The 27,669-nt window shown below is 39.2% G+C and overlaps 2 protein-coding genes across 2 annotated transcripts in view; one reads left to right on the top strand and one right to left on the bottom strand.

Annotated features, from left to right (window-relative positions):
- The window catches only part of OGFOD3 (2-oxoglutarate and iron dependent oxygenase domain containing 3), a 72,063-nt gene extending 45,022 nt beyond the window's left edge, over positions 1-27,041 (top strand). The window contains exons 8-9 of the mRNA XM_036766225.1: positions 3,376-3,499; positions 26,793-27,041. Of these exons, the coding sequence (XP_036622120.1) occupies positions 3,376-3,499; positions 26,793-26,929 (261 nt within the window). The 3' untranslated portion in view covers positions 26,930-27,041. The remainder of the gene's footprint in view (positions 1-3,375; positions 3,500-26,792) is intronic.
- LOC118856127 (60S ribosomal protein L22-like) lies at positions 16,286-16,510 on the bottom strand. Its single transcript, XM_036766226.1, has one exon. The coding sequence runs from the start codon at positions 16,508-16,510 to the stop codon at positions 16,286-16,288; it is 225 nt and encodes a 74-aa protein (XP_036622121.1).
- Positions 27,042-27,669: the final 628 nt, after the last annotated feature.

Below are 27,669 nucleotides of genomic sequence, written 5' to 3'. Positions count from 1 at the left end.
AACTCATTCCTATTAAAAGCTCTAGAAAGCATAGGAAAACAGAGTCTTCCTTAAAATTGTAAGTAGCATCTACCTAAAACCATCAGCAAGCATTATAAGTAGCAGGGATAAGCAAATGCATTCCCAGTAAGATCAGGGGTGAAACAAGGATGTCCATTATCACTCCTGTTATTCAGTTTGGTACTAGAAATGTTAGCTTTAGCAGTAAGAGAAGAAAAAGACATTGAAGGAATTAGAATAGGCAAAGAGGAAACTAAGTTATCACTCTTTGCAGATGATAATGATGATTTACCTAGAGAATAAAGAAAAAAATTACGTGAAATAAATAACTTTAGCAAAGTTGCAGGATATAAAATAAACCCACGTAAATCCTTGGCATTCCTATATGTTACTAACAAAGCCCATCAGCAAGAGATAGAAAGAGAAATTCCATTTAAAGTTACTGTACACATTATAAAATATTTGGGCATCCACCTGCCAAGACAAACCCAGGACCTGTACGAACACAGTTATAAAACACTTTTCATACAAATAAAGTCAGATCTAAATAAGTGGAAAAACATCAGTTGCTTGTGGTTAGGACGAGCTAATACAATAAAAATGACAATTTCACCTAAATTAATTTACTTATTCAATGCCATACCAATCAAACTACCAAAAATTATTTTATAGAGTAGGATAAAATAATAACAAAATTCATCTGGAAGAACAAAAGGTCCAGAATATCAAGGGAATTAATGAAAAGAAATGTAAGGGAAGGGGGCCTAGCCATACCAGATCTTAAACTGTATTATGAAGCAGCAGTCATCAAAACTACTTGGTACTGACTAAGAAACAGAGTTGTGGATCAGTGGAATAGGTTAGGTACATAAGACACAGTAGTCAATGACTATAATAATCTACTTTTTGATAAACCCAAAGAATACAGCTTCTGTGTTAAGAGTTCACTATTTCACAAAAACTGCTAGGTAAATTGGAAAGCAGTATGGCAGAAACTGGGCGTAGACCAATATCTTACACTGTATACCAAAATAAAGTCCAAATGGATTCATTATTTAGGAATAAAGGATGATATTATAAGCAGTTTGGGAGAGCAAGAACAGTTTACCTGTCAGATTTATGAGAAAGGGAAGAATTCATGACCCAACAAAATGCAAAATGGATAATTTTGATTATGTTAAACTAAAAAGGTTTTGTACAAACAAAGCCAATGCAACCAAGATTAGGAAGGAAGCAGAAAATGGGGAAAGAAGCTTTACAACCAGTTTCTTTGTTAAAGGCCTCATGTCTAAAATATACGGGGAACTGAGCCAAATTGATAGGAATTGTCCACCTGAAAGTTTGGGTTAAAGCAGGCAAACAAGCTAGGTGATATGTAAATTCATATTGTTTATTCCCTTAAAGCTAGCAAATACATACACATATGGAGCCAGACAAAATCTGACTGCCTGTACAGAAGAATGAGAAGGTTTAAATACATTCTTAGAACAGTCACAACTCAGCATATCTGTTACTCAGTTTTATGATCTCCATGTATGTTTAACCATGATACAAGAAAGGATTTTCTAAATTGAATAGGTTGTAAATACAATAAGATAAGCAAGTAGACAAAGGGTCAATCGAAACTACAACCCAGTGTTCCTGTGTTTAATTTGCCATTAACATTACCATATCATAATATATGCCCACAGAAGAAGAAGTTACATTATTAAAGGTAGTGTCTCGGGTTAAGGGTCTCATCCTTAAAGGCCACAGACAAAGGAAAGAATGCTCTTAAGTCAGCCGGATCTGGCCTTGTTGACATAGAAAGGTATTCTCTGAGTTTACTCAGAGAACAAAGAGGTTGTTAGGTTCAGGCTCTTTCTCTGGTTAATCAGTTTAGGCTTGTCCTCTGGTTAATCAGTTTGGGCTATTCTTCTGGTTGATTATTAGTTCAGGCTCTGGCCCTTATTGAAGTTACTAAATTGGTATTAAATGATTGTCAGAATATAAGTCATTCCCCAAATGAGAAATCATCAAAGGACATGAACAGGCAGTTTTTAGAGGAAGAAATTAAAGCCATCTGTAGTCATATGAAAAAATGCTTGAAATCACTCTCGATTAGAGACATGCAAATCAAAACAACTCTTAGGTACCACATCTCTCCTGTCAGATTGGCTAACATGGCAAAAGAGGAAAATGATAAATTCTGGAAAGGATGTGGGAAGATTGGAATACTGTTACATTGCTGGTGGAGCTGTGAACTGATGCAGTCATTCTGGAGAGCAATCTGGAACTATGCCCAAAGGGCTATAAAAATGTGCATACCCTTTGACCCAGAAGTACCACTTCTAGGGCTGTATCCCAAAGAGATCACACAAGTGGGAAATGGACCAGTATGTACAAAAATATTTATAGCAGCTCTTCTTTTGGTGTCAAAGAATTGGAAGTCAAGGGGATGCCCATAAATTGGGGAATGGCTAAATAAATGAATGTAATGGAATACTATTGTGCTATAAGAAATGAGGAGCAGACAGACTTCATTATAACCTGGAATGATGTATATGAACTGAGGCTAAATAAGGGGAGCAGAACCAGGAGATCATTATACACGATTACAGACACACGGTTATCTACAAGGACTAACTTTGATAGACCTGGCTCCTCTCATCAATGCAAGGTTCAAAGACAGCTCCAAAAGACTCATGATGGAGAAAGCTATGCACATCCAGAGAAAGAATTGTGGAGTCTGAATGCATATTGGGGCAAACTATTTGCTCTTTTCTTTTCCTTCTTTTTTGGTTTCATTTCTTCTTTCTCATGATTCATTCCATTGGTTGTAATTCTTCTTTACAACTAGACTATTATGTAAATAAGTTCAATGTGAAGGTGTATGTAGAACCTACATTGTATTACATGCCATCTTGGGAAGAAGGAGGGAGGGAGAGAAAATATGGAACCCCAAAAATTGTGGAACTGAGTGCTGTAAACTAAAAATAAAAAATAAATTTATAATTTAAAAATAAAATAAAATAGAAAAAAAAAGAACAGTGCCTGGCACATAGTAGACACTTATTAACTGCATGACAATTGACTGACTGGTGGGAGGGAGAACTATTGATAAATGCTGCTATGGTAGAATATAAATATAAAGGGAGTTGGGGATGAGTGGTCTCTCTAAGTACCAATTCCTTGTAGATAATATCCAACAGCATATCCTTTTAAATTGTCAAGACGTTTGCCAAGGATTACCAAAATGAGGGTTAATTATTTTTTTCATTAACTTTCAGATAAGTCAAGACCTATCAGAAATGTCTTACACATGACTTTTGAGATTTCATTTCCACAGATAAATAGCAAACGACCTGATTTTATTCACTTTTCTTTGGTTTATAGACAACATATGGTTCCTTTGATTATACCTCATTGCTGTATCTCTCAGATTATATGGAAGACTTTGGTGGAGGACGATTTGTGTTCATGGAAGCAGGTCTTAATAAGACTGTGGAACCTAGGACTGGTAGGTCTCTTTTTAAAAACTGATATGGTACAAGATGAGTTTTTAATTTATATTGAACTTTTAATAATATCTAGCCTATCTCTTCTGTCATAGGGAAATACAAAGGTTTCTGTAAACAGATTTTTTCTTTTTACTTAGGAGACTAGATGAGTAATCTTCCCTCTCCTCCTCCCCTTTTCAACATATAGAGAAACAAACTTGTGTGCATCATACCTCTACTACACATAGTCACAAAAGTGTCATTGCCAACATGAAAGTGAAAATGAGGGTGCTAATAAAATCACATGAACACTTGAAATTGCAAAAGTTAAACGTGTGTTGAGGACTGACTATATTTTGCATGTATAGAGATTTTATTTCTTTTAACATTATTGTTTTTTGCTTCTCTTCTTCCAAATTGTCCTTTAATCTTTTTGTCTGCATTCCCAATTAGCTGTTTTCTCTTTTGTTGCTTTGGCACTGTGGATTCAAGCTTTTTTTTTTTCTTTTGGACAGCTATATCTGCTGTGCAGGCCGTAAATTATGTTGCCACCATTTTTATTACTTTCTTGAAACCCCTGCTATAGTTCCATTTTTTCTCAGAAATCCCCAATCCTCTTCCTTATGAGGTGTTGGTTTATTTTCCTTTGTCTTATGTTTATTCACAGATACCTGGAGTGATTTAGATGGTCTGAAGGCCATCTTTTGTTCTGTTGTTTTGTCTGCTAGTGCTCAAGGGAAAGGGAAGATGATAAACATTTATTGAGTACTCACTGTGTACCAGGAATTATGCTAAGCACTTTTAAAATGTTGTCTCATTTGATCCTTACAGCGAACCTGGGAGGTAAATATTATATCCAATTTACAGGTGAAGAAACTGAGGCACACAGCAAGTTAAGTAATTTGTCCAGGGTCACACAGCTAGTAAGACATCCCAAAACCTAACAATGAAAAATCAGAGAAGAGTAATTCCTTGATCATCATTACAACATTGCTGTTACTGTGCACAATGATTTCTTGGTTTTCTCACTTCGCTTTCCATCAGTTCATATAGATCTTGCCATATTTTTCTGAAACTAGTCCCTCATCATTTTTTATAGTATAATAGCACTCCATCACAATCATATGCCACATTTCCCAATTGATGAGCATCCACTCAATGTCCAATTCTTTGCCACTGCAAAAACAAAGCTGCTATAAATATTTTTGTACACGTTCAACCTTTTCCTTTTTCTTAGATTTTTTTGGGGATAGAGACCTGGTGGTTGGGTATGCCTAGTTTTGTAGCCCCTTGGGCATAGTTCCAAATTGTTCTCCAAAATGATTGGGTCAATTTGCTGCTCTACTAGCAGTTCATTAGTGTACCTATTTTCGCTTATCGTCTCCAGCATTTGTCATTTCTGATAGGTGTGAGGTGGTACTTCAGAGCTATTTTAATTTTCCTTTCTCTGATTAATAGTGATTTTGAGCATTTTTTCATGAGTATAAATAGCTTTGATTTGTTCTTCGGAAAACTGCTTGTTTATATCCTTTGATAATTTATTAATTGGGGAATGGCCCTTATTTTCCTAAATTTGACTCAGTTCCATACTTAGTAAATATTTGAGAAATGAGACTTTTATCAGAGAAACTTGCTGTAAAATTTTTTTTTGTTACTTCATTGTCTATTGTACATTTTAGCATAATGTAGTTCCCCTGCTTATCTCATTTAAGTAGGTATATTTTTGCTTTTGCTTTGTCTGTGATCATGATTGCTACTCCCTGCCTTTTTTTAGTTTAGCTGAAATATATTAGATTCTGCTCCAGACCTTTATTTTAACTCTGTGTTATGTCTTTCTGTTTCAAGTATGTCTGTTGTAAACAGTATATTGTTGGATTCTGGTTTCTAATCCATTCTGCTTTCTGTTTCCATTTTGTGGGTGAGCTCATCCAATTCACATTCACAGTTGTGATTACTAATTGTAATTTCCCTCCATCCCATTTTCCTCTACTTCCTCTCTCCTCTTCTCTCCTCTTTTCTCTCTATCCCATTCCTCCTCAAAAGTCTATTTCGCTTCTAACCACTTCCTTCCTTAATCTACCATCCCCTTTATTATGCTTCCTCTTCCCCTTCCTCCCATTTCCCTGTTGGGTAAGTTACATTTCTATAACAATGAATGTGTATCTATATCTATATCTATATCTATATCTATATCTATATCTATATCTATATCTATATCTTCTTCTCTCTTTAAACCAATTCTGATGAGAGTGAGGTTCAAACATTGCCTATCCTCCCTTCCCATTCCCCGCTTCATTCTAAAAACTCTTCCTTTGCATGCCTCTTCTATGTGAAAAAAATTTTCCCCATTCTACCTCCCCTTTCCTCCTCCCACAGGATCCCTTTTTCTTGTTCTTGCATTTTTTTTTATATCATCCCAATATCATTGACTTACTCCCATGCCTTCTGTCTTCGTAGAATCCTTTATCTGCACTAATAATGATAAAGTTCTTAGGAGTTACATGTGTCATCTTCCCATATAGAAATGAAACCTTACTGAGTCGCTTATTATTTCTCTTTTGTGTTTGCCTTTTTTGCTTTTCTTGAGCCTCATATTTGAAAGTCAAATTTTTTATTGAGCTCTGGTCTTTTTTTTTTTCAAGGGAAAAAACAAAGTTTATTAGGGATTCACCATAATGGGTTGTCTTAAGAAATCCCGCCATTTGTGACACCTGTTTCCACAAGCGGGCGAGATTCAACATACTGAATTAGATTGAATCTGAGCACCTTCATGGAGGCAAGATGGAGATTATATACACAAAGATTGTGGGAGGGATTGAGGAGTGGTCTGGGGTGACTAGAGGAGGGGTTTAGGGAGGGACTTGAGGAGGAGTCTAAGGAGGAGCTTGATGGGACTGAGATGAGGTCAGACTCCAGGGTGGGAAATAGCTGAAGGCTACATGGAGACATACAGGATAGAGGGCTGGGGTAACAGAGCTAGGATATAGATATTTTGAACAGGATTAAGGGTGGGAAACAGCTGACAATACAGGGCTAGGCAAGGTAGGCATTTGGGACTAATGGTTATAGCCTCAGGCCAGATCAAGTGGGAAGATTCAAGGAGAGTTCAAGGGTTCAAGGGGTTCCCAGAGACTGTGCCCTCATCATTCCCCCCTCAGACAAATAGGACCCAAATTCTTTTGGGGTCCAAGGAGATTCCCACAGTCTAAACCTCATCATTCCCCCCCAAACAAATGGGACCCGATTTCTTTTGGGGTCAGGGATGAAGTTCTCAGCTTCCAAAATTGCTTCCTGCTGGCAAGGGGCGTAGAGTTGTCCCTGCCTTGATGGGTCCAGGTCTGAGCAGTCAGTCATCTGGAAGTTGATGGCTTGGAGCCTAGAAGAGATAAACTTGGCAAAGAGGTTAAGCAAACAAGCAGCAAACAGGCAGTATAGGAGTATAGAGAAAAGACGCTTTCCCTGGTGTAAAAGACAATTTCCCCAGAGGGAATTAAAGATGACTGTTTCATACCTAGCTCCCCTAACCACTTGTTCTGTGTACCACACTGCTTCGGGGTCCAGAAGTGTGTAGCACATCCAAATTAGGTCGGGGGTATCTAAGAGCAAGGTTTGATATTTGGTGAGCCTGTGGTTAGCCAGGCACTGGTGGCCCTCTGCTTCCAGGGTGCTCTGAACTCCATAGGGAGTCAGAACTTCCAAAGGCTGGCCAACTAGAGGTTTAGGAGCTTCCTCAATTGGAATGGCTGTAGCAGCCAGAGAATCTAATTGTTTTGGAAAACAGGCAACTGGCTTGGGGTCAGGTCCTAAGGTTTGGATTAGGATTCCTAAAGCCTGTCCTTTCCTTTCATCAATATACTGAGTGAAAGGTTTTTCTAAATTAGGTAAAGCTAATGCTGGAGTGGTGGTCACTTTAGTTTTCAAAACCTCAAAAACTTTAGCCTGGTCCAGGCCCCACTCTAGAGGGAGTGAGTCAGGGCCTTGAGTGGAGTCATAAAGAGGTTTAGCAATGAGACCAAAATTAGGGATCCAGAGTCTACAAAATCCAGCCATGCCTAGAAAAGTTTGGAATTGTTTCTTAGTGGCTGGAATAGGAATGGGCAGTATTGTCCTCTTCTTCTCCGAGGTTAAGGATTGAGAGGTAGGCGTTAGTTCGTGGCCCAGATACTTTACAAATTGGCATACTATCTGGACTTTGTTCAAGGAGGCCCTATAGCCTCGAGTACCCAAGAAGTTCAGGGTTTCCGGGGCCACAGCCAAAGAAGCCTTCCAGGTGGGGCTACAAATAAGAGTATCATCCACATACTGAATTAAGCTACTGTCAGCTAATTTCAGGTCCCTTAAATCTTTTCCCAAAGCCTGGCCAAATAAATGAGGGCTATTTCGAAACCCTTGGGGCAAAATTGTGCATATCAGCTGAGGTGAACTTGATTCCCCTAGAAGTATCCATTCAAAGACAAAAATAAAGTCTGTGTGCAGAGGTATACAGAAAAAGGCATCTTTGAGGTCGGGTGGAAAACCATTGGGTACCCCAATATGGGTTGTGGCAATGCATAGGAATGACAGCTTCATTAATGGCTCTGAAATCTACAACCATTTGGTACTCTCTATTAGGCTTTCTTACCGGAAGGATTGGAATGTTGCAAGGAGATAGACAAGAGAGAAGGATTTTATGCTTAAGGAAATCTTTCAATTAATGGTTGCAGTCCTTCCCAAGCCTGAGGCTTAATTGGATATTGACAGGGATTGGGGAACACATTAGACTTTCCGAGGCAACTAAGGACTGAGGTGGCCTGAGTAGCTTTCCCAGGAATTCACTAATTCCTAACAACTGGCTTGACTGTCTCCTGCACTTCTGGTGGAGGTCTGGTGAGCAGAGGGAAAAGGGAACTGGGAGGTTTAACTAGAGAAAATTGGCTCCCCAATTTCACCATCAGGTCTCTTCCCAACAAGGGGGGAGGGCCAGAAGAGAGTGTAAGGAAGGAGTGTTCAAACAACAGATCCTTAATGCCCATGACCTGATGGGTCGAGGGGCACATAAGGCCAGAGCAGTTAGTTAAAACGAGAGAACATAGCCGTGATAAAGTGGGTAACCTTACCTTCAGCCTTGATTTTGCCCAGGGCTCCGTGAGAGAGGTGGAGAAAGTGGGAGCACTGCCAAGCACCAGGCTTTCCTCTCCTTCCAAGTCTTGAGAAGACTGGAGGACAGGGTACTGGGAGGAGGCTCTACCACTTTTCCAACCTCAGGGATAATCCCTCCTCCAATGTCCCTCCTGGTTACATGCTGGGCACAGTCCTGGAGGTGTGGATCCTGGAGGCTTCCTCCAGGGGGGGCGCCCTAGAGGGGCACTCCTTGGACCAGTGACCCTCCTTGTGGCATCGAAAGCAGGTTTCCCCAAGGCCCACACTGCCAGGCTTCCTCCAAGGGGACCCCCTGGAAGGGTACTCCTTGGGTCTTTTCCTGGCCATGGCAGCAGCCAAGAATAGAGCATGTTCTCTGTCTCTAGTCCTTTCCCTGCATTTTCTTTCCTCTGCTGCAACCAGGTCTCTATTATTATACACTCCAAAGGCCAAGTCCAGTAATTGGGCCTGAGGTGTTTGGAGTCCCATTGCCAATTTCTGCAGTTTCCTCCTAATATCTGGGGCAGACTAGTTAATGAAATACATGGTATGGATTGCTGCCCCTTCAACAGAATCAGGATCCAAATTTGTATACTTCTTAATAGCTTCTGCTAGCCGGTTTTGGAAAAGGGCAGGGTTTTCCTTTTCTCCCTGAGTAGTTTCCCTAATTTTTTGAAAATTTGTGTGCTTCTGAATGCTGTTCTTAGGCCTTCTAACAGGCTCTATTAGGAAGGCAGAATTTATGATTTCAAAGAGAATCTCATATGTGCCTAAAAGGTCTGGAACCACAGGATATAAGGAATTCTCTAGGCAGAAGGCAGGAGAACTAAGCATGTATTTACACTCCACAATAACAAGCCCACAAACCAGCGTCCCCATTTTGATATTTTCATCAAAAGCTTCCAGGCCCAATAAGTACGCCTTACAAGGGTAATCAGAAGGCCACAGAGAAGCGAGATGGTATAAGGCAAAATCGTATACATGCTTCCCCTCTACGGTAAGAAGATTACCCACTAGCCTCTAGTCAGCTCTGCTACCGGCAGCTCAGCTTCGGCTGTAGGTGTCTCTGGCTCCAACCGGAAAAGGAAAGGAGGATCTTCAAGCTGTCCTCTCCCCTCTTATAGAGTTTTTGACATCATCAAGCGCCGCCTGAACGATCAGGGCCGATTGGTTCTTGACTTGGCCCCTCCCCCAGCGTAGACCACGTTAACACACCTCCCCTCAGCCAGCACCACGACTCATCACACAGGAAGCTCTGGTCCTGCCCTGGAAGAGCAAGCCCCAGTGTCCAGGGAAGCTCAACGAGGCGAGCTGAGTCATTCAAAGAAAACAAAGTCCATTCTGGCTACACAGGCAAATTACCATATGGTCTCTCTTTTCTCTATCCTCACTCTGTCTCTCTTTTCTCTATCCTCACTCTTTTGATAATTCCATCCTGGGTCACTAGTGGGAACAGCAGCTGTTCCTGGGGGGTATTTTATGGGGTTATCGCTAGCCAAACGATCCCCAAATTTTTGGGCTTGTTCCCATATCTTCCTCTTCTCCTCAGTGGTACAACAGATGGAGAAGAGGATGTGCAATTCATCCCAAGAAAGCTCAAATTGTAGGGACAGATCCCTAAAACCCTCAGTAAACTTAGTGGGGTATTCTGAGTATCTCCCCAGTTTCGCTTTAACCCGAATGAGATCCGAAATGGACAATGGAACATGTACCCCGATTGTCCCTGTAGAGAAGGCAGGCACTTCCCTCAGGGGAAAAAGCTTTGAAGGAGCTGTGGAGACTGAGGCTTGGGGAGGGATTTAGGAAGTTCCACTTCTTGTGAGGGAGGGTCTGGACAGTGCTGGCTGAACTAGATTTGACTGCAAGGCCAGGGGATCAGGCTGACATGGGAGAAAATCAGTTGATACCTGAGGAGGGGTAGAGGTCATAAGGGAAGATACCCCAGAGACCCAAGTGGGTGCCACCTCAGAGAGAGGGGCTGGGGGGGAGATATTGCCATGGGGGCAGGGCCCGAGGCTGGAACCTGAGTAGGGATTGCCTTGGGGGTAGGGCCCATGGTGATAGATATTGCAGGGCCTGCAGTAGAGGCAGGCCATGAGGCCAAAACCTGAGTAGGGGTCCCTTTGGGGAAAGGGGCCACAGAGGGAGGCATCTCAACAAGACCCTTGGCTGGGGCCTGAGCAGGGGTCGCCAAGGGGGGAGGGGTTGAAGCTCTGGGGGCCATAAGAAGGGGGTCATCCGAAATGTCCTGTTCACCCCCATTGCCCCTTTGTGGGGCAGCTCTAGCTACAAACATCCTACAACCTTTTAGAGGCGAACTTTTGGGAATTAAAAAGGATTGAGCCATTTGAGGCATTTAGGCTGGAGGTCTCTTCCTCCATAGTAAAGGAGAAGTTAGGAGTAAGTGTAGAGAGACAAACAAAATAAAACAAGACAAAAAAAACCATGAGAACATACCTGCTGGAGTTTCCCAATTCCCTAGTGCGAAGACAATTGAAATAATCTGGCATATGCTTCTGGATGGGGCATCTGTCCATGTCCTCCACGCTTCAGAAGCCGTGCCTAGGTCCATGGCCTCCAATATAGCCACTGGACCGAGAACTACCTGAGAGCATCAGGCTGAGTACAACAAGACAGCCGCCTAGCTGTCTGACCTACTGAGACCTGCTGAGGTCAGGCCGGAAAAGCACCTCCAAAATGCTTGGAGAGTGTGAAGGGGATTGGGAGAGGGGGAGGCCCACATACCTTCAGTCTTGGCTGGAGAAGAACTTGAGATTAGCAGTATCCCGGTCTCGGAACCAAAAATGAAGAGGTTTAATCAAAATGAATATGGTAGGGAACCATAGGTTTCTAGGGGTGCTTGAGACCCCAAAACACCGGCACGCTGGGTCCTGCCGAAAGAATTCGACTCAAGCCTTCTCAGCCAAGGGAAAAGACAAAGTTTATTAGGGATTCACCATAATGGGTTGTCTTAAGAAATCCCACCCTTTGTGACACCTGTTTCCACAAGCGGGCCAGATTCAACCTACGGAATTAGACTGAATCTGAGCCGAGCTCTGGTTTTTTTAACAGGAATGCTTGAAAGTCCTCTGTTTCTTTGAATATTCCTTTTTCCCCCTACTCAGTACTGCCGAGTAGGTTATTCTTGGTTGTAATCCTAGCTCTTTTGCATTCTGGTATATCACATTCAAAGTCTTCCACTCCTTTAACATGGAAGCCACTAAATTTTCTGTGATCCTGACTGTGGCTTCGCAATATTTGAGTTGTTTCTTTTTGGCTGCTTCAAGTATTTTCTCTGTGACCTGGGAGCTCTGGAATTTGGCTATAGTATTCCTGGGAGTTTTCATATTGGAGTCATTAGTGGATTCTTTCAATTTCTATTTTACCCTCTGTATCCAAGCTATCAAGACAGTTTTCCTTGATAATTTTTTTGAAATATGATGTCTAGTCTCTTTCTTTGATGATGGCTTTCAGGTAATCCAATAATTCTTAAGTTATCTTTCCTTAGTCTGTTTTCCAGGTCATTTGTTTTTCTAAGATATTTCACATTTTCTTCTATCTTTTCATTCTTTTGACTTTGTTTTATTGGGGGGGGGGGTTGGCCAAAAATTTAACTCTCATTAAAAGCTACAATATAAAAATTATTCTTTTTTTCCCATGACTGAACTTTATTATTGCAGAAAATAGCTTTAGATAATTGCAGCATTCAACTACAGTACCTTGAAAATTTTAAAACAAGCAGGGACTCAAGGAGAAGAGTATATTGGTATAAATTTCACATTCTATACACCTGCCTTGTGGGAATAAACCCAACCTAAAATGAAACTCCAATCAACTTTTTCTCCATTCTACCACATAACTTTCTACCCTTTCTTCACTTCTCCAGTTATTTAACTATAAAGTAAATATATTGTAACAATAATTATGTAAAATTAAAATTAATTTCATCCTCTACTTATCCATCTATCCATCTATCTATCTGTCTATCTATCTACCATCTTTCATTTATCTGATAAATATATGAGATTTTTCCAAAGTCATTGTGTAGTTTCAAGCTTTAATAGCTCTTATGTCTTCTTATCTTCTGGGTTGTAGTTTTAAGTTTTAATAGCTTTAACGTTCTTTGATCTTCTGGGTAATATTTGTTAGCCACATCCTGGAAGGAAAACCTACATGTATTTTTAACTCTTAGCAAAGGACTATGAGCCACCATGCCCAGTAATTCAATAGAAGATAGTAGAATGTGCCAGGATAAGATTAAGCCTAATGGTTTGGCTGCTTTTGTCTGATTCTTTTTTTTTTTAGATTTATTTAATATATTTAGTTTTCAGCATTAATTTTCACAAGAGTTTGAATTACAAATTTTCTCCCCATTTCTACCCTCCTGCCCACTCCAAGATGGCATATATTCTGGTTGTCTTGTTCCCCAGTCAGCCCTCCCTTCTGTCACCCCACTCCCCTCCCATCCCCTTTTCCCTTCCTTTCCTGTAGGGCAAGATAAATTTCTACACCCCATTGCCTGTGTATCTTATTTCCTAGTTGCATGCAAAAACTTTTTTTTTGTTTGTTTTTGAACATCTGTTTTTAAAACTTTGAGTTCCAAGTTCTCTCCCATCTTCCCTCCCCACCCACCCTCCCTAAGAAGGCAGGCAATTCAGCATAGGCCACATGTGTATCATTATGTAAAACTCTTCCACAATATTCATGTTGTGAAAGAGTAACTATATATTGCTCCTTCCTAACCTATCCCCTTCATTTAATTTTCTCCCTTGACCCTGTCCCTTTTCGAAAGGGTTTGTTTTTGATTACCTCCTCCCCCTATCTGCCTTCCCTTCTATCATCCCCCCTTTTTTTATCTTCTTCCTCCTTCTTTCCTGTGGGGTAAGATACCCAATTGAGTGTGCATGGTATTCCCTCCTCAGGTCAAATCCGATGAGAGCAAGATTCACTCATTCCCCCTCACCTGCCCCCTCTTCCCTTCCTACAGAACTGCTTTTTCTTGACACTTCTATGAGAGATAATTTACCCCATTCTATCTCTCCCTTTCTCCCTCTCTCAGTATATTTCTCTCTCATCCCTTAATTTGATTTTATTTTTTTAGATATCCCTTCATATTCAACTCACCCTGTGCCTCTGTTCATACATATATATATATACACACATATATGTATATATATACATGTATATATACATATATACACATGATATACATACATATATACATGCATACACACACATATATATACATACCTACATATATAGATAGATATATACACACACATATACATATATACATATATATATTTGCATATTCCCTTCAGCTACCCTAATACTGAGGTCTCATGAATCATACACATCATCTTTCCAAGTAGGAATGTAAACACAGTAGTTCAATTTTAGTAAGTCCCTTGGGATTTCTCTTTCTTGTTTACCTTTTCATGCTTCTCTTGATTCATGTGTTTGAAAGTCAAATTTTCTGTTTAGCTCTGGTCTTTTCACTGAGAAAGCTTGAAAGTCCTCTATTTTGTTGAAAGTCTATATTTTGCCTTGGAGCATGATACTCAGCTTCGCTAGGTAGGTGATTCTTGGTTTTAATCCTAGCTCCATTGACCTCCAGAATATTGTATTCCAAGCCCTTCGATCCCTTAAGGTGGAAGCTGCTAGATCCTGTATAACACAATACTCAAATTGTTTCTTTCTAGCTGCTTGCAGTATTTTCTCCTTGATCTGGGAGCTCTGGAATTTGGCAATAATATTCTTAGGAGTTTTCTTTTTGGGATCTTTTTGAGGAGGCGATCTGTGGATTCTTTCAATTTCTATTTTACCCTCTGGCTCTAGAATTTCAGGGCAATTCTCCTTGATAATTTCTTGAAAGGTGATATCTAGACTCTTTTTTTGATCATGGCTTTCAGGTAGTCCAGTAATTTTTAAATTCTCTCTCCTGGATCTATTTTCTAGGTCAGTGGTTTCTCCAATGAGATATTTCACATTGTCTTCCACTTCTTCATTCCTTTGGTTCTGTTTTGTAATATCTTGATTTCTTATAAAGTCAGTAGCTTCCATTTGCTCCAATCTAATTTTTAAGGTAGTATTTTCTTGAGTGGTCTTTTGGACCTCCTTTTCCATTTGGCTAATTGTGCCTTTCAAGGCATTCTTCTCCTCATTGGCTTTTTGGAGCTCTTTTGCATTTGAGTTAGTCTATTTTTTAAAGTGTTGTTTTCTTCAATATTTTTTTCATTATTTTTTTTGGGTCTCCTTTAGCAAGTCATTGACTTGTTTTTCATGGTTTTCTCGCATCATTCTCATTTCTTTTGCCAATTTTTCCTCTACTTCTCTAACTTGCTTTTCCAAATCCTTTTTGAGCTCTTCCATGGCCTGAGACCAGTTCATGTTTTTCTTGGAGGCTTTTGATGTAGGCTCTTTGACTTTGTTGACTTCTTCAGGCTGTATGCTTTGGTCTTCTTTGTCACCAAAGAAAGATTCCAAAATCTGAGACTGAATATGAGTGTGTTTTCACTGCCTGGCCATGTTCCCAGCCAACTTACTTGACTCTTGAGTTTTTCGTCAGGGTATGACTGCTTGAAGAGTAGAGAGTACTTTGTTCCAAGCTTGAGGGGATGCGCTGTTGTTTTCAGAGCTATTTCTATACAGCCAGCTCTGCCACACCAGCACTCCTCCTTCCCCAAGAACCGCCAACCCGGACCTGATGAAAATCTTAAGCAGGCTGTGCCCTCCTGCTCTGATCCACCACTTAATTCCTCCCACCAAGTGGGCCTGGGGCCAGAAGCAACTGAAGCTGTAGTTCTGTAGCTGCACCACCTCCGCCGTCCCTGGGGCAGTGGCCGAACTGCAAACTCATTTACTCTGTCCCCGCAGCTTTTCCCACTAACCTTCTCTTTTGTCTTTGGTGTTTGTGGGTTGAGAATTCCGGCGACTGCCACAGCTCACTGATTCAGGGCGCTAGGGCTTGTTCCGCCCAGCTCCTGGTCTGGTTGGTCCTGCCGCCACCCACACTGAGCTCCGCTCCCCTCCGCTCCCAGCTCTGTGCATGATAAACCTCACCCATCCAGGTTGTCCTGGGCCGGAACCCTGCCTCCCTCTCCTATTTCGTGGGTTCCACAGTTCTAAAATTTGTTCAGAGTATAAAAATTATTCTTAAAAAATTCTTTCCCCAAAATGCTGATTCCTCTTCACCAACTCTGGCCTCATAAGTAGTAAGAGTATAAGCAGAAGAGAGCTGTCAAGACATAGATCACGTATGAGGATACCCAAATGAGGTAGCACCTTGGATCTTGAAATCATGATATACCACCTACAGTCACTTAGGAATAAATACCTACTTGACTAGCCATGTGACCCCTGGGTAGATTCACTGTTTTTTTATGTCTCATGGAGTCATTAACTTCTGCTTGCCCAATTCTAATTTTTAAGGAATTATTTTCTTCAGTGAGCTTTTGTACCTCTTTTCCCATTTGGCCAGTTCTGCTTTTCTTTCTTTCTTCTTTCTTTCTTCCTTTCTTTCTTTCTTTCTTTCTTTCTTTCTTTCTTTCTTTCTTTCTTTTTTTTGGTTCAAGTTTTATTCAAGATCATATACAAAATGTTTCCAGACCCAAGAGGGTTTAATCCTTCTCCTCTTCCTCCTCTTCATCCTGGTTGATCTGGAAATTAGCCACCACCCAAAGCCAGTCTCAAAGATTGTTCTTCTTTAAGTATATCTTTGTCAGGTACTTCAGATACCTTTTAGAAAACGGCACCTCTGATGTCATGGTGATCTTGCTCTTGCTTCTCTCAGTGGTCATGACTCCACCCCCAAGGTTGCCAGCCTTTCCATTCACTTTGATTTGTTCTTGTAAAAACTGCTCAAAATTACCTGTATCCATAATCCCATCTTCCATGGGATGGGTGCAATCCATGGTAAATTTGAGGACTTGCTTCTTTTTTTTTTGCCATCTTTCATCAGAGATTTCTTCATGGGCGCCATGGTTCTTTTCTTCAGTGAATTTTTGTGTTTCCTTTTCTGTTTGGCCAATTTTATTTTATAAGGAATTCTTCTCTTCAGTAGATTTTTGTGCCTCTTTTTATCATTAGTCCAAGTCTATTTTCTTCAATATTTTTTGTGCCTTAACCAAGTTGTTACTTTTCATTTCATAATATTCTTGCATCCCTCTCATTTCTATTCTCAATTTTTCCTCTATCACACTTATCTCTTTCTTTAACTTGTCTAGGAATTTTCATATGACTTAGGTCCATTAGCATTTTTCTTTGAAGCTTTGCCTATAACTATTTTCATACTGTTCTTCTGAGTTTATCTTGGTTTTCACTGCCACTATAATAGCTTTTTAATGATCAAATTCTTTTTTTTTTTTGATTGCTCATTTTTCCAATCTGTTTCTTGATTTTGAACTTTATGTTATGGGCTTTGCTCACCTGGTGATTGGGAGGCACTGTCCCAAGCTTCAGGCTCTTTTATGTTGCCATTTTCAGAGGTAGTTCTGGTGGTCTGTGAGTTTTTTATGCTTTCAAGGTGGTGTCCTGGGAGAGGTATGGTTACTTGTGTTCTGGTCTTTACCCAGGAATGGCCTTTGGTTCCCTGCATCTGCAAATGCTAGTGGTCTTTTTGCCTTTGAAATGTGACCAGGGCTCCTTCTCCCTACTGATTGAGCACCACTGTTTCTCTCCATCTTGGAAATGTGACCCAGAGCTGTGTATGGGCAATAGAGTTGCCAATTGGTGCCAGCTGTACCCAGTGCCAGCAAAAGGTCCTCTGTAATCTCTGACCAGTTGTTTGATCCCCTCACTGTCTCTGGTGAGAGAGCTCTTGAAGCTCCTGCTGCTGGTGTGGCCACTGTTGTCAGTGCTCTGTGTATGGGCTCTGGACAGGCCTCTACCCCAGTGCCACAGACTTCCCCTGCCAACCTCTTAAGTTTTCTTTGTCTGGAAAAATATCTTACCCTGACCTTTTATTGGCTCTGCCATTCCAAAATTTGATTTAAGATGTTAGTTTAAAGTTGTTTGGTGAGAATGTTGGGAGAGTTCATCTGGGTGACTTCCCTTAATCCACCAACTTGGCTCTACCCTTATGAATTCTTAAATATGTTATCTAGGCTTTTTTTATAGTCAAGATTTTCAAGTATCATAGATTATCTTTCCTTGACTTCTTTTCTAGGTCATTTTAAAAAAAAATATTTATTTATGTTTCCTGTTTTCTACATCATTGTTTTTCCCAGTATCTCTTCCCTGCCTTGCACCCTTTGTGGGTGATAAAACCATCATATATAACAAATAGCATGTTTCAAAGACCAAAAAAAAGAGAAAAGAAAAATCAGCACTACTGATCATCATATAGGGGCATGTACAACATGGATGTGGGTTGAGGTTGTCCTCTTCATTTGAGTTGTACTTGGTTTTTATAATTTTGTTCTATAAAGTATCCTATTGGTGATTTCTCTAGCAATTTGATTAGTGTAGCATTGAAAGTGTAAATTAACTTTGGTTGTATTTTCATTTTTCTTTTATTAGCATGACCCAGCCATAAGACCAATTATTTTTTGAGCTATGCATGTTGCTCTTTATTTCTTTAAGGAGAACTTTGCAATTGACTCTACAAATGTTTTGTGTACTTTGGTAGGTCTAGCTGCAGATACTTTGTACATTTTGTAGTTATTTGGAATGGGATTTCCCTTCCTGTTATTGCTTCTTGGATGTTATTATATTAAAATTCAGTTGATTTTTAAGGGTTTGTTTTGTAGCCTGCAACTCTGTTGAAGCTATTAACTGTCTCAATCATTATCTTTGCTAATTCTCTAGTATTTTCCATATATACCATCTTACTACCAGCAAATAAGGACAGTTTTATCTCTTCTTTACCTATCTTTATGCATTTAAATTCTTTCTCTATTGATGTTGTTTTAATTTGCATTTCTCTAATCAATAGTGATGTAGAACATTTTTTCATATGACTATAGATAGCTTTGATTTCTTCATCTGAAAAACTACCTGTTCATATCCTTTGACCATTTATCAATTGAGGAATGACTTGTGTTCTCATAAAGTTGAGTCAGTTCTCTATATATTTGAGAAATGAGAGCTTTATCAGAGACGCTTGCTGTAAAAATTCTTTCCCAGCTTTCTACTTTTCTTCTAATCTTGATTGCATTGGTTTTGTTTGTGTAAAACCTTTTACATTTAATGTAATCAAATTATTCATTTTGCATCTCATAATGCTCTCTGTCTCTTGTTTGGTCTTAAATTCTTCCTTTCTCCATAGATCTAACAAGTAAACTATTCCTTGCTAGCCTAATTTGCTGTATGGTCTCACCCTTTATGTCTAAATCACATCCCCATTTTGACCTTATCTTGGTGTATGGTACAAAACGTTGTTCTATACCTAGTTTCTGCCATATTCTTTTCCAATTTTCCCAGAAGTTTTGCTTAAATAGTGAGTTCTTATCCCAAAAGGTGGAGTCTTTGGATTTTTCAAACATTAGATAACTATGGTTGTTTACTACTGTGTCTTGTGTACCTAATCTATTCCACTGATCAACCACTCTATATCTTAGCCAGTACCAGATTTTTTTGACAATTGCTGCTTTATAATAAAATTTGAGATCTAGTATAGCCAGACCACCTTCCTTCACATTTTTTTCATTGATTCCCTTGATATCCTTGACCTTCTGTTCTTCCACATAAATGTTATTATTTTCTTCGTTTTTTAAGTGTATCATTTTTTAAAATATATTTAATTTTCCCCTCCAATTATATGTTGAAACAATTTTTAACATTTGTTTTTTTTAAAGCTTTGAGTTCCAAATTCTATTCCTCCTTCCTTCCCTTCCCCTCCCTGAGATGGTAAGCAGTCAGATATAGGTTATACATGTGCAATCATGTAAAACATTTCCATATTGGTCATATTGTATGGAAAGACTTGAATAAAAGAAAAAGAATGAAAGACAAATTGAAAAATAGCATGCTTCAGGTGGTATTTAAACGATATCAGTTCTTTCTCTGGAGGCAGGTAGTATGTGTCATCATTAGTCCTTTGGGATTTTCTTGGATCATTGTATTGCTGAGAATAGCTAAGTCATTAACAGTTCTTCATAGAACAGTGTTGCTGCTACTGTGTATAACATTCTCCTGGTTCTGTTCATTTCACTTTGCATCAGTTCATGTAAGTCTTTCCAAGTTTTTTCTGAAATCATCCTGCTTGTGATTTCTTATAGCACAGTAATATTCCATTACAATCATATACTACCACTTGCTCAGCTATTCCCCAGTTGATGGTCATCCCTTCAGTTCTCAATTCTTAGCCACCCCAAAAAGAGCTGCTATCAATATTTTTGTACAAATAGGTCCTTTCCCTTTTTTATGTCTTTTTACAACCTAGCAGTAGTATTGCTGGATTGAAGGGTATACATAGTTTTATAGCCCTTTGGGCATAGTTCCAAATTGCTCTCCAGAATGGTTGGATCAGTTGATAGTTCCACCAACAATGCATTAGTGTCCCAGTTTTCCCACATCCCCTCCAACATCCATCATTTTCCTTTTTTTGTCTTATTACCCAATCTGATAGGTGTGAGGTAGTACCTCAGATTTGTTTTAATTCTCTAATCAATAGTGATTTAGAACATTTTTTCATATGACTATAGATAACTTTGATTTCTTCACCTGAAAACTTCCTGTTCATATCCTTTGACCAATTGGGCAATTGACTTTTGATCAATTGGGCAATGACTTGTATTTTTATAAACTAGACTCAGTTCTCTTTATATTTGAAAAATGAGGCCTTTATCAGAGATACTTTTTGCAAAATTCCCCCCCAGTTTTCTGCTTTCCTTATAGTTTTGGTAGCATTGGTTTTGTTTGTTCAAAAACTTTTTAATTTTATGTAATAAAAATTATCTACTTGGCATTTTGTAATGCTCTCTATCTCTTGTTTAGTCACAGATTCTTTCCTCATCCGTAGATCTGACAGATGTGCTATTCCATGCTTTCCTAATTTGCTTATAGTATTACCCTTTATGTGTAAATCATGTACCCATTTTGACCTTATTTTGGTATATGGTGTGAGATGTTGGTATATACCTATTTTCTGCCATACTGTTTTCTAGTTTTCCCAGCAATTTTTGTGAAATTATGAGCTTTTGTTCCCAAAGCCTGGATCTTTGCGTTTATCATATGCCAGATTACTATGGTCATTTGCTATAATGTAATCTGTACCTAATCTATTCCACTGATCCACCATCCTTTTTTGTTTTTAGCCAGTACCAGATGTTTGTTTGGTTTTTTTTGCAATTGCCACTTCATAATAATTTGAGATCTAGTATGGCTAGACTGCCTTCCTTCACATTTTTTTTTCATTAATTCCCTTGATATCCTTGACCTTTTGTTCTTCACATGAAGTTTGTTATTATTTTTTCTAGCTCTGTAAAATAATTTTTGATACTTTAATTGGTATGACACTGAATAGATAGATTTTAATTTAGATAGACTTATCATTTTTATTATATTGCCTCGGCCCTACCCATGAGCAGTTAATGTTTTTCCAATTGTTTAGATCTGACTCTGTTTGTGTGAAAAGCATTTTGTAGTTGTGTTCATATAGTTCCTGGGTTTGTAGACTCCCAAGTATTTTATATTGTCTACAGTTATTTTAAATGGAATTTCTCTTTCTACCTCTTGCTCCTGGACTTTGTTGGTAGAAATGCTGGTGATTGGTGTGGGTTTATTTTGTATCCTACAACTTTGCTAAATTTGTTAATAATTTCAACTAGTTTTTCAGTTGATTCTCTAGGATTCTCTAAGTATTCCATGATAACATCTGCAAAGAGTGATAGTTTTGTTTCCTCATTGCCTCTTCTAATTCCTTCCATTTCTTTTTTTTCTCTTATTTCTATAGCTAACATTTCTAGTACAATATTGAATAGTAATGTGATAATGGGCATCCTTGCTTCACCCTTGATCTTATTGGGAAGACTTCTAGCTTATTCCCATTACAGATAATGCTTGCTGATGGTTTTAGATTGATACAACTGATCATTCGAAGGAAAGCTCTATTCAGTCCTGTGTTCTCTAGGAATGAGTGTTGAATTTTATCAAAAGCTTTTTCTATGTCCATTAAGATAATCATATGATTTCTGTTAGTTTTGTTATTGATATAGTCAGTTATGTTAATAGTTTTCCTAATATTGAACCAACCCTGCATTCCTGTAATAAAACCCACTTAATCATAGTATATGATCCCTGTGATATATTTCTGCAATCTCTATGCTAGTATTTTATTGAAAATTTTTGCATCAATATTAATTAGGAATATTGGTCTATAGCTTTCCTTTTCTGTTTTGGTTTTTCCTGGTTTAGGTGTCAACATCATACTTGTGTCTTGAAAGGAATTTGGTAGGACTTCTTCACATATTTTTCCAAATAGTATATATAGTATTAGAATTAATTGTTCTTTAAATGTTTTGTAGAACTTACTTGTGAATCCGTGTAACTCAGGAATTTTTACTTAGAGAGCTCAAGGATGTCTTGTTCAATTTCCTTTTCTAAGATGGCGTTATTTAAGTATTTTATTTCCTCTTCTGTCAATCGGGCAATTTATATTTTTGTAAATATTCATCCATTTCACTTAGATTGACAGATTTATTGGCAAACAATTGGGCAGATTTTTTCCTAATTATTGCTTGAACTGTTTTCTTCTTTTGATGAATTTACCCTTTTCATTGTTGCTACTAGGAATTTGGTTTTCTTCTTTTTTAAATCTGATTTTTAGGTTATTCAGTACTTAGTTGAGATTTTCCACTGTTGTAAGGTGTCATTCTCCTTGCTATTTTTTCCACCCTAGCTTTTCCATTTAGTATCTCTTGTATCATTTTTTATAGGTAGTCTTGTAATCATTAGGACCAGGACTTATATATTTCTCTGAGGCTTCATATGGACTTGTGAGATCAAGTTTAGCTCCAGGCATTTCTAAGTACAAAGTATTTTTTCATAATATTAGATGTTTTTCTTGATTTGCTCATCTCAGCATCTTCACTGTCTAAATTGGGGGTGCAGGAGACTGTGCTTGGTTCAGGCTCTGCTCCTGTACTTCTGAATGGCATGGGCAGCCCCTGCCTTGTCCTAGATGTGGGGGCCAAGACTAGTCCCTTTCTTCAGGAACTCCAAGGTTCCTCTAGTACTGGGCTCTGCTTGTAGCCTCCCTTTAGTTACAGGGCTCCAGGCATGTTCCCCATTAGGCTATATCTTCGATCTTTCCCCTTTCTACTGGGCTCTGGGGTTGTGCCATGTAGGCTGCCATCACAGGGCTTTAAGGCTACTCCAGGCTGGTCTTTGCCTGGGGACCTTCTGACCCTGGTTTTGGGACCACTCTCTCCACTAGGCATCTCTGGCTTCAGGCCAGGTGGGACTTTTGCAATTTCCCTTGGGATGGTTTCATGCCATGTTTTCTACACATGGATTCTTTTTTTTTTACCCATAGATTCTGATAATCTTTCTGTGCACTCCCTGGGTTAGGTGGCAGAGTCTACAGAGTATTTTCCTTATTTCTTTTTAACTAATGTACTTTTACATTTTTACCATGCTTTTTTTCAGGGGATCTAGGTTAATCTAGATTCTAGCAAACTGCTGTCTTCCTACAATCCCCCCAAAGTCTAGATTTTCTAAATGGCAATATACAGTCTAAAATTTGGGTCACTCTAGTCTTGTACTTTTTTCCTAAAAAAAGAATTTATGTTCCTACCATTTTTTCTGGGTTTGTTTTCTCTTTTCATTCCTCAATTTGACTTCCTCATGTACAAAATTAAAGCATTTTGCTCTCTGCACATTAACCCATTTTTAGTAGCCCACATTACATGAAATTAGTTATTTTTATGGTAGCTCTCCTTCATCCCCAACATATACACATACATATCAACAAATCCTGAGTTTAGGAACCCAGTGGTCCAAATTACAACATTTTCTTTATTAATTTTTTTCATTTTAATATATTTAGTTTTCAGCATTGATTTTCACAGGAGTTTGAATTACAAATTTTCTCCCCATTTCTACCCTCCCCCCCCACTCCAAGATGGCATATATTCTGGTTGCCCTGTTCCCCAGTCAGCCCTCCCTTCTGTCACCCCACTCCCCTCCCATCCCCTTTTCCCTTCCTTTCTTGTAGGGCAAGATAAATTTCTATGCCCCATTGCCTGTGTATCTTATTTTCTAGTTGCATGCAAAAACTTTTTTTTTCTGTTTTTGAACATCTGTTTTTAAAACTTTGAGTTCCAAATTCTCTCCCCTCTTCGCTCCCCGTCCACCCTCCCTAAGAAGTCAAGCAATTCAACATAGGCCACATGTGTATCATTATGTATAACCCTTCCACAATACTCATGTTGTAAAAGACTAACTACACTTTGCTCCTTCCTAACCTATCCTCCTTTATTGAATTTTCTCCCTTGACCCTGTCCGTTTTCGAAAGGGTTTGTTTTTGATTACCTCTACCCCTATCTGCCCTCCCTTCTATCATCCCCCCCTTTTTGCTTTTTGTTATCTTCTTCCTCCTTCTTTCCTGTGGGATAAGATACCCAATTGAGTATGTATGGTATTCCCTCCTCAGGTCAAATCCGATGAGAGCAAGATTCACTCATTCCCCCTCACCTGCCTTCTCTTCTCTTCCTAAAGAACTGCTTTTTCTTGCCACTTTTATGTGAGATAATTTACCCCATTCTGTCTCTCCCTGTCTCCCTCTCTCAATATATTCTTCTCTCATCCTTTCATTTGATTTTATTTCTTTTAGATATATTCCCTTCATCTTCAACTCACCCTGTGCCCACTCTCTCTCTCTCTCTCTCTCTCTCTCTCTCTCTCTCTCTCTATATATATATATATATATATATATATATATATACACACACACATATGTACATACATACACACTCACATATACATATATATACATAAACATATGTGTGTATGTGTATGTATATGTGTATGTATGTATATATATATATATATATATATATATATATGCATATTCCCTTCAGCTACCCTAATACTGAGGTCTCATGAATCATACACATCATCTTTCCATGTAGAAATGTAAACAAAACAGTTCGACTTTAGTAAGTCCCTTGCAGTTTCTTTTTCTTGATTACCTTTTCATGCTTCTCTTGATTCTTGTGTTTGAAAGTCAAATTTTCTATTTATCTCTGGTCTTTTCACTGAGAAAGTTTAAAGGCCTCTATTTTATTGAAAGTCTATATTTTGCCTTGGAGCATGATACTCAGCTTCGCTAGGTAGGTGATTCTTGGTTTTAATCCTAGCTCCATTGACCTCCGGAATATTGTATTCCAAGCCCTTCGATCTCTTAGTGTAGAAGCTGCTAGATCTTGGGTTATTCAGATTGTATTTCCACAATACTGAAATTCTTTCTTTCCAGCTGCTTGCAGTATTTTCTCCTTGATCTGGGAGCTCTGGAATTTGGCAACAATATTCCTAGGAGATTTCTTTTTGGCATCTATTTGAGGAGGCGATCTGTGGATTCTTTCAATTTCTATTTTGCCCTGTGGCTGTAGAATATCAGGGCAGTTCTCCTTGATAATTTCTTGAAAGATGATATCTAGGCTCTTTTTTTGATCATGGCTTTCAGGTAGTCCAATAATTTATAAATTCTCTCTCCTGGATCTGTTTTCCAGGTCAGTGGTTTTTCCAATGAGATATTTGACATTGTCTTCCATTTTTTCATTCCTTTGGTTCTGTTTTATGATATCTTGATTTCTCATCAAGTCACTAGCTTCTACTTGCTCCAATCTAATTTTTAAGGTAGTATTTTCTTCAGTGGTCTTTTGGACCTCCTTTTCCATTTGGCTAATTGTGCCTTTCAAGGCATTCTTCTCCTCATTGGCTTTTTGGAGCTCTTTTGCCATTTGAGTTAGTCTATTTTTTAAGGTGTTGTTTTCTTCAGCATATTTTTCATTATTTTTTTTGGGTCTCCTTTAGCAAGGCATTGACTTGTTTTTCATGGTTTTCTTGTGTCATTCTCATTTCTCTTCCCAATTTTTCCTCTACTTCTCTAACTTGCTTTTCCAAATCCTTTTTGAGCTCTTCCATGGCCTGAGACCAGTTCATGTTTTTCTTGGAGGCTTTTGATGTAGGCTCTGACTTTGTTAACTTCTTCTGTCTGTATGTTTTGGTCTTCTTTGTCACCAAAGAAAGATTCCAAAGTCTGAGACTGAATCTGGGTGCGTTTTCACTGCCTGGCCATGTTCCTAGCCAACTTACTTGACCGTTGAGTTTTTCATCGGGGTATGACTGCTTGTAGAGTAAAGAGTACTGTGTTCCAAGCTTGGGGGGTTGCACCAGCTCTGTCACACCAGCACTCCTCCTTCCCCAAGAACCCCCAACCAGGACTGGACTTAGATCTTCAGCAGGCTCTTCACTTCTTCTCTGATCCGCCACTTAATTCCTCCCACCAGGTCGGCCTGGGGCCAGAAGCAAGTGCAGCTGTAGTTCTGTAGCTGAACTCCTTCTTTCACTCTGTCCCCAGCAGCTTTTCCCACTAACCTTCTCTGTTGTCTTTGGTGTTTGTGGGTTGAGAAGTCTGGTAACTGCTGCAGCTCACTGATTCAGGGCACTAGGGCATGCTGCGCCCGGCTCCTGGTCTGGTTGGTCCGCACTGCCCATGCTTGGCTTTGCTCCGCTCCACTCCCAGCTCCGAGTGGGATAGACCTTACCCAGAGACCATCCAGGCTGTCCTGGGCTAGAGCCCTGCTTCCCTCCTCTGTTTTGTGGGTTCTGCAGTTCTTCTCTGTTTTCTTTGGTGTTTGTGGGTTGAGAAGTCTGGCAACTGCCACAGTTCACTGATTCAGGGTGCTAGGGCCTGCTCCACCTGGCTCCTGGTCTGGTTGGTCCATGCGTCCCACACTGGGCTCTGCTCCACTCCCAGCTCTGTGCATGGAAGACCTCGCCCAGCAACCATGCAGGCTGTCCTGGACTGGAGCCCTGCTTCCCTCAGCTATTTTGTGGGTTCTGCAGTTCTAGAATTTGTTCAGAGCCATTTTTTATAGGTTTTTGGAGGGACTTGGCGGGGAGCTCACGCTAGTCCCTGCTTTCCAGCCACCATCTTCCCAAATGACAACATTTTTCAAATAGCCACTCATCCTTCAAATGTTATCTTACCTGTTTTCATTGATGATATTTGCTTTCTCCTTCTTTCAGGTCGAGTCTCCTTCTTCACCTCAGGTTCAGAAAATCTCCATCGGGTAGAGAAGGTCCATTGGGGTACTCGGTATGCAATCACCATCTCTTTCACCTGCAATCCTGACCATGGCATTGGAGACCCTGCATTCCTTTAAGATAAAGGCCCAATGGGTCCAAGAAAATGTTACTTTGTGGGGAACAACATTGGAGAATCACCACTATACCCACAAATTAAAAGTAATAAAGTGATGAAATTGAATGATAAAATCCCATGGCCATATTTAATATATCACTTATTTTCAATGAATTTTATTTTGTATATATTTAAATTTTTATCAGTGTATGAATTAGAGGAACAAAGAACTTTTCATTGAGAAACTATTTATGTTTACTCATTTGAAAAATACAGAGAAAAAAATTCAAGGGCTGAACTTGCCTATGACTAAAACAACTGACATCATTCCATATTTGGGGGGAATGTAGATAATGTGACGTGTATTTGGAAATATTCCCATTTGTGCATGAGCAGACTGGTTTTTTCAGATGACCATATTCAGATTTGGAGAGCCATTTTAGCTATTCAAGACCAATTAAAATAACAGTTCCATTTTAACACATCCATTATTCATATAAACCTTAGTTACCCAAAGTTGGCAAAACTGCCCCCTGGGGGACACTGGAACAATCTAGGTAGTAGCCTCCGGTGCAGTTGGGAGGCGTTGAATAAAAATAAGGGGGTGGTGGAAGCACAAAGAAAGAAGAGAAGAAAATTTTGATATGTTTCATCTGTTGTGTAACACAGTTAAAGTCATAGTGATTACATTATTTTCCAAATAAACACACAAAATGTAAGTTATAACCAATCAGTGGTCAAGTCCACCAACAGGTCTTAATA

Source organism: Trichosurus vulpecula, chromosome 7, assembly GCF_011100635.1.
Source record: "Trichosurus vulpecula isolate mTriVul1 chromosome 7, mTriVul1.pri, whole genome shotgun sequence".
Lineage (NCBI taxonomy): Eukaryota > Metazoa > Chordata > Mammalia > Diprotodontia > Phalangeridae > Trichosurus > Trichosurus vulpecula.
The sequence above is the reverse complement of the archived record's forward strand: the minus strand, read 5'-3'. Positions and strand labels throughout refer to the sequence as shown.

Coding starts and splice junctions, on each gene's coding strand:
- LOC118856127 (XM_036766226.1), bottom strand. CDS start 16,510: ATGGATTGCACCCATCCCATGGAAGATGGGATTATGGATACAGGTAAT.